We start from the raw sequence: 7,727 nt of genomic DNA, 5'->3' as shown, positions 1-7,727 counted from the left end.
GAGATTTTTAGTTCAGGACGACGACGTTCTATGGGTTCTATGGGTGGTTATTTATATAATGAGAGACAAGCGGTTAAAAACGGGCGTCGACAGAATAAAAGGAGGTAGATCATATACCTATGGTCGCAATCAAAAGCAGGCAGAACCTGCAATGTCTGTGACTACCTACGGTGGAGGTTATGTCAACCCGGCAATACGTACGACAGTCACAGTGTTCAAATACATCGTGCATCTTCGTTTCTTGACCAGTACTCTTGATGTTGATTCCCATGACTCTGCACTTTCCTTTGATATAGGCTGTCTGTGTATCACTAGATCAAATACGTGATAGTCGCTAATGATTGAAGTAATTAGTTTCTTTTCGTCGGATTGAGGTACATACTGTGACTAATTTGAACCTGGCAGTGAGAAGGTATCATCGCAACATTTAGTCTCCATCTGTATGTACTCGTGTTCGCACGTTTGGTTGGGATTATCTGCTGGAGGAAATAAATTGATATCAGCAAAATATTATTCATGGTCGCCATTTCCATTTCCTATTTTCCAAAATATCCACTTTCTCTAGCAGATAATCAAAACCAAACATGCGAACACGGGTACACACGGACTAACTGTTGCGGTGATACCTCTGACTGCCAAGTACCAATTAGTCACAGTATGTACCTCAATCAGAACAAAACTAATTACTTCATTCATTAGAGACTCTCACGTGTTCGATCCCGTTTTGCAAAGTGAGCTTGATATCAGAGGAAATAGCAGAGTCTTAGGGACACAACGGTACCAACATCCAGCAAATTAGTCAAGGAACAAAGTCGCACGAAGTATTTGAAAAATGTGACTTCCATACGTATGAGTTGACTTAACTTCCATCAGGCGTTTGTTCTTGAACAGCCATTTGGTCGTCTCTGTAACGACAAAATGGGGGGGGGGGGGGGAGGGGGGGGGGGGGGGGGTGTATGCAACTCCAAAAAAGCCAGATTACACCACTGTGAAAACTGTACACAATGAGCACGAGGATGCATGCGGATGGTCAATTGGCTCCCCTAATGACTGGGGGAGATAATTCTGGGTTTAGGCATATATAGGAATATTTTCTATGCAGAGTTGTTGTCTCCCACAGAACAGTCGCTAACGTCATACCAAGCATACACCAGATTAAAACTAACATTTCGGAAATCTGGGTTCTACACTTTACTATACCAAGCAAACAGCAGATTGAAACTAAACTATGCATTACAATTACTTTTGTTCTGAAAACCTATCTGCACACTTTAAAACAAGATGCTAGGTTAACTGTGTTTACGTAGTTTTTGTGTGGTTGAATTGTGATTATTGTTCATCTATAAAAAACACACACCACGGATGCGCTTTGTTGTTGTGGTGTGTGTGTGTGTGTGTGTGTGGGTGTGTGTGCGTGCGTGCGTGTGTGTGTGCGTGCGTGCGTGCGTGCGTGCGTGCGTGTGTGTGTGTGTGTGGTGTGTGTGTGTGTGTGTGTGTGTGTGTGTGTGTGTACTGTAACGATAAAAAGCATAATACTTTGTAAATTCTATCGCCAAAAACGTAGGATAGTAAATTACGTCGGTAGTCAATTCTGGCGATGAAAAATTAACTAGTGTTATTGTTTGTTTGTTAATGTTTTGCAATGTTTGACACTAAAAGGTAAAACAGTCTGTGATATACATTCTGGGGTTTAAGCTTAAAATGTAAACAAAATAAAAGAAAGGTGGGGCAATGTTGAATTCGATACCGAAAAATCAAAAGTAATGGTTCTGTATGTATCCGGACTGACACTACTTAAGACACACACACGCACGCACGCATGCACGCACGCACGCACGCATACACACACAAACACACACACACACACACACACACATGCATATCATGATTAATTTCTAATTATTTGTTCACGCCTTTGATTGAAAAAAATATGTCCTGTTCACACACTTGTGATTATGATCAGTTGGTTATAAATCCTGTTTGACCTATTTATGGTTATTATTGACGAAGCGTTGTGTCCCATAAATACATTTGTTGTTGTTGTTTTATTCGCATTATTTCCTTTCTAATTCATGTAACCCAAGGTGTTTTTTTAGAATAAACTTTTACCTTGCCTTGCCTTGTTTGGCCTAATTAGATCGAATTAAATAGACGTTCAGCACAATTAAATAAATAACATATCCACACCTGGTTTATATTAAGGGCCATTTGGCGGGGAATTGTCGTACTGGGAACATTTGAAGACGAATTGTCGTAGTGGGGACGTTGGGCGGGGAATTCTCGCAGTGGAGGCCATTTAGCGGGAAATTGTCGTTGTGGGAACATTTGGCGGGGAAATGTCGCAGTGGGAGACACTTGGTGTGAAATTGTCGTAGTGGGGACATTTTGGCGGGGAAATGTCGCAGTGGGAGACACTTGGTGGGGAATTGTCGCAGTGGGGGACATTTGGCAGGTAGTTGTCGTAGTGGGGGCATTTGGCGGGGAGCTGTCGTGGTGGGGACATTTTCCAGGGCGAGTGGCAACATTTCGCGGGGAATTGTCGCAGTTGGAATATTCGGCGGGGAATTATCGCAGTTGGTATATTTGGAGAAGAATTATCGCAGATGCAGACATTTGGCGGGAAATTGCGACAGTGGGGACATTTGGTGGGGGAGCTGTCGTAGTGGGGACATGTTCTAGGGAGCCCATGCTTGTAAAATCGTGCCGAATGAGCCCGAGTGTTCTCAGATAGTCTCTGCGTGACCCCACATGTTCTAAAATCGTTACCACGTGTTTTCGTCACACTCAACAATAGGTCATTGCTTTGGGTTGATAATAAACATCACTGTGTTTCTTGGCTCGCTCACCTTTTCTGTTTACTCATCCAAAAGACTTTGCCATTTTTTTGGACAAAATCATCAGGCTCAAACAGGCGATGCAAAAGTCCCACGCTTTGAAGTAAGTTACTTCAAAGTGTGGGAAGATCCCCCCACACTTTGAAGTAAAAACTGAGTTTACTTCAAAGTGTGGGAAGATCCCCCCACACTTTGAAGTAAAAAATGGGTTTACTTCAAAGTGTGGGGCACATCCCCACACTTTGAAGTAATTTACTTCAAAGTGTGGGATTACTTCAAAGTGTGGTGCAACACCATGCTTAACACTATTTGCATTCATGTCTATCACTGTAAAAATAGGGTTATAAAGTTCATTACTTTCACATTCCTTACTTCCAATCTTGTATCAACTGTGTAACCGATCGAAACACGTTCGTAACAGTAAAACAAGTCGCGTAAGGCGAAAATACAATATTTAGTCAAGTAGCTGTCGAACTCACAGAATGAAACGCAATGCCATTTTACTCGTAGCATCGTCAGGCCACCGCTCATGGCAAAGGCAGTGAAATTGACAAGAAGAGCGGGGTAGTAGTTGCGCTAAGAAGGATAGCACGCTTTTCTGCACCTCTCTTTGTTTTAACTTTCTGAGCGTGTTTTTAATCCAAACATATCATATCTATATGTTTTTGGAATCAGGAACCGACAAGGAATAAGATGAAAGTGTTTTTAAATTGATTTGGACAATTTAATTTTGATAATAATTTTTATATATTTAATTTTCAGAGCTTGTTTTTAATCCGAATATAACATATTTATATGTTTTTGGAATCAGCAAATGATGGAGAATAAGATAAACGTAAATTTGGATCGTTTTATAAATTTTTATTTTTTTTTACAATTTTCAGATTTTTAATGACCAAAGTCATTAATTAATTTTTAAGCCACCAAGCTGAAATGCAATACCGAAGTCCGGGCTTCGTCGAAGATTACTTGACCAAAATTTCAACCAATTTGGTTGAAAAATGAGAGCGTGACAGTGCCGCCTCAACTTTCACGAAAAGCCGGATATGACGTCATCAAAGACATTTATCAAAAAAATGAAAAAAACGTATGGGGATATCAATCCCAGGAACTCTCATGTCAAATTTCATAAAGATCGGTCCAGTAGTTTGGTCTGAATCGCTCTACACGCACGCACACACACACACACACACACACACATACACACACACATACACCACGACCCTCGTTTCGATTCCCCCTCGATGTTAAAATATTTAGTCAAAACTTGACTAAATATAATGAGGAGTATCAACTGAGAAAGGTTCTACTTTCGGTTTCCGGCAAGGCGATCGCTAGACTTGCGGTGTGTGGCTTGTTGCTGTTCTCATTCTGCTTGTTGCAGTGTGTTTTATATTGACCAGAGCGTGTTTTCTCGGCTGTGCGTAGAAAACCTATTTTGTGGTCAGGTTCTGTTTATTTCTTCGTCCTGTTGAGAGTATAATAATGGTCTGCGTGTAAATCATACTGTGTGAACTGAACTACCTGTCATGAAATACAAGGCATGTGAGTTTGAATGTAGCGCTATATGATGTCAGATGAGGCCGTTTCTTGTAAACACTGCCTTCTGTATAATCACTCTGTTTGTTGAATAGGGGAAGCCTTTCCAGTCATAATTATAACTGTTTTAGCAGTAAACGTTATCACCACAAAATACTGCACTTAAACGCATCTGTCTAGTTTTGATGACGGCTAGTATAGAAGAGAACTAGAAAACAGATTCCGTCAATTGAAATCTTCGTCAGCGCTTTCTCGGGTGACGCAGAGTGTGTATGTGTGTCAGTCCCATGTTGTGTACAGCACTGTCTGGCCATTATGTGCTTGAGGTTTAATTATCAAGCGTTTCACACGGCTCTCGCATTGTTTGTGCAACAAGAACGGCGGTCGTGTAGAATACTATCTGCTGTCCTATACAGTTGTATGTACATGTATTCACTTCCTCGTTGAGCAACTTGGTTTCAATTAAAGGTTTCTTCTCTTCACATGTCAACGTGGCTGCAAATGAAAGTCATGTGTTCATTTCAATGCTTCACATTTCTGAGGAATCAAGAGACTGGCTGTGACTGTCACATGTTGTTTTGGTCTGTAGTTATAGCGATTAAGTTCTTTTGTTTGTTTGATTGAAAGGTTATCACGTTTCAAGTCTTTTGTCGCTTGGGCTATATGGACTTTGTTCCTTCTGTATGAATATATTGATATGGGTTTCTGTATCTCTGAGGTAAAGACTCACTGTGACACTTAACTTTCTTCCAAGTTCACTCAGCGGTATTCAGGGGTTAATCTGAGCCACAATGTTTATTACGGATATAAACGGTTGCAGCAGCACGAGCAGCGGCTGTTGTTGTTTTTGTTGTTGTAGTTGTTGGTTTAGTTGTTGTTGCTGTTGTTGTTGTTGTTGTTGTTGTTGTTGCCACGTGTTGTTGTTGTTGTTGTTGTTGTTGTCACGTGTTGTTGTTGTTGTTGTAGGTGGTGGTGTTGTTGTTGTTGTTGTTGTTGTTGTCACGGGTGGTGTTACTACTGTGTTCTACATTACTGCTTGTTATCGTTCTATATGTTGTTCTTGTCTCAAACGTGTATACATACACAGAGAAATGTATAAAACACGCTTAATCCAATCTTGCTTGAATCGCTTAACACACCTTTCTCATTGTTAACCCTTCAGAACTGACTCGTAACCATGGCAACGGCAGCTAGTACAAGCTCAGCGGACAGTGACACAGAATGCTCCGTGTGTCACGAGCTGTTCAAGAACCCCAAACTGCTGCCCTGTGCTCACGTCCTGTGTCGCCACTGCCTTCTCTCCTGGCTCGCCTCCAACCCCGAGGCCCTCTGTCCGCTCTGCAGGGGCGCCATCGCAGACCCCAAAGAGAAAAGCAAGACGAAGGGGTGGGAGGAGGTGGTGGACGACTTACCGGATGATGTCGCCATGACAGCTCTGGTGGAGAGTACACGTGTACTGAGCCAGGATCACGTGTGTGGAGGATGCAAGACAGCGGCGGTGTCCATCTGTCTCAACTGCAACGATATGATGTGCAAGTCCTGCGGTTGCCAACACACGAACTTTTCTGCGACACGTCATCATAAGGTGGAAGACCTGTCCAGCATGACAGCGGAAGAGCTAGCCGCCAGTCAGCCTGACCACTGCAGCGTGCACACCAGCAAGCCCTGCGAGCTCTTCTGTCCCACCCACGGGGCCGCCATTTGCCACCTGTGTGCCAGCGCCAAGCACCGCGCATGCCCAGACCTGACGGAACTGGCGGAAGCTGCAGACAAGTCAAGTGAGGAGCTGAGTCAGATGGTGACGTCACTGCTGACGGAAGAGCAGCAGTTAGAAGAAGCTGTGGCAGCGTTGGAGCGCCACCTGGAGGCCACGGAGAAAGTGGTGCAGGAAGCTGTTGCTGAGATCGACAGGACCTGCGACCAGTTAGAGAACTCCGTCAAGGAATGCAGGCGTCGTCTGAAGGAGATGACGCTCGATGCCAAGGCCAAGGTGAAGGACACAGTCTTAGCCGTCAAGGTCACCTTGTTTGATCATCGAGGCAGGCTGACGTCACACCGACGTGTTGCTGATCGCACCACCAGAGGGGCCACTAATAAAGTAATGTGCGACGTGACTCGTGCTTTGGGGACTCGTGTGAGGGACATACTGGTCACTTGTGGTCAACTCTCAGTGGACTGGAAGTCGGTTTCCACGGTTACGCTGACCATTGACGCTGCAGCAGTGGCCCGCATTGAGAAGGAACTGTCGGCACTGGGTCAGGTGAAGGTGAAGCCTGTCAGCATCGTTACACGTCAGGTAAGGAGGATCTTTTTCATCGGTATGGCCAGCTTTTGACCTTCCTCACCAGTCTTGAAATCCCACTTTTAATGATAATCTCCAGCTTGTCCACGAAGCATTTCAAAAAGAGTTTACTCACTGTTATATTCCACGCGTATGCATGGTGAGTCGAGCAATATCTTCACAAATTCATGATTACTCCAAATTGCGTGTCATTGTGAACGTCTAATTGCAGATATAGATAAATTTTAAAAAAACCTGTGATATTTAGTGTAACAGTAGTTAGTACTATGTTGAACTTGACACCACTCTTAAATGTGTTCAAAAGCTCTGTATTGTCGGTAGTTACATGCGTTTCGATTGTACTTTATGCCTCCCCATCTTTTCTGAATACATTTTGTAAAAGCCAAGTGTAACACTAACAGCTGAACTTTATTAGAGCAAGTACAATGATGAAAGGAGAGAGGGATAAAGAACAGGGGTGGCTGGATCAGAGCGTAGAGTATTGAAGCAGGGTGTCCGGACAAATGCATGTGTGCTCTGAATTTACTTGACTGGCATTTTACCGCGTCTGGTATTAATTATGTATACATTGATAGGCTTCCTTTTGAAACTTCGAGGTTGTCACGGTCGATTGGTGCCCGACCAACGTCTCTTTGAGGTCCAACTGGGTGAAGCGACTTTGGGCTTCAATTAGGCTTTGGGAGAGCGTCAATCGAGTATGACAAGTTCACGGAGAAGTTTCAAATGGAAGTCTGTCAATGTTATTGTCATTCAGTCTGTCATGTCACCGAACTTGATTACGCTTTCATGCGATTACAACATGGGCGTAATAATGATGTTCTGTTCACATACACCTTTCAGTTCATAAGTGACAGAGTGAGTCAGGTCCCAAGAAAAAAACCATGTCTCGGTGTCACCAACCTATCACTCTGCTCCTGCTTAATTCTTTCACATATATTTTGTTCATGTTTTTCGTTATCGTTGCATGAACAGCAACAAATTTCTCTTCTCTCAAAAGATATTTTCGAATTTTCTTACATTGCCTAAAATAATTCATACATCAAGTTACGTGG

The 7,727-nt window shown here is 43.1% G+C and overlaps 3 protein-coding genes across 3 annotated transcripts in view; all 3 read left to right on the top strand.

The window, feature by feature from the left end:
* Window positions 1-7,727, top strand: part of LOC138976430 (amine sulfotransferase-like) — a 77,303-nt gene that overhangs the window by 2,881 nt on the left and 66,695 nt on the right. The gene's annotated exons all lie outside the window — the stretch shown is intronic.
* The window catches only part of LOC138976420 (E3 ubiquitin-protein ligase TRIM56-like), a 65,702-nt gene that overhangs the window by 27,034 nt on the left and 30,941 nt on the right, over window positions 1-7,727 (top strand). The window lies entirely within an intron of this gene.
* The window catches only part of LOC138976946 (E3 ubiquitin-protein ligase TRIM45-like), a 4,587-nt gene continuing 1,027 nt past the window's right edge, over window positions 4,168-7,727 (top strand). The window contains exons 1-2 of the mRNA XM_070349839.1: window positions 4,168-4,277; window positions 5,536-6,669. Coding sequence (XP_070205940.1) covers window positions 5,551-6,669 — 1,119 coding nt within the window. The 5' untranslated portion in view covers window positions 4,168-4,277; window positions 5,536-5,550. The remainder of the gene's footprint in view (window positions 4,278-5,535; window positions 6,670-7,727) is intronic.

The sequence above is a fragment of the Littorina saxatilis genome, linkage group LG9, assembly GCF_037325665.1.
Source record: "Littorina saxatilis isolate snail1 linkage group LG9, US_GU_Lsax_2.0, whole genome shotgun sequence".
Classification (NCBI taxonomy): domain Eukaryota; kingdom Metazoa; phylum Mollusca; class Gastropoda; order Littorinimorpha; family Littorinidae; genus Littorina; species Littorina saxatilis.
Note: the sequence above shows the minus strand (reverse complement) of the source record. Positions and strands in the feature narration are given on the sequence as shown.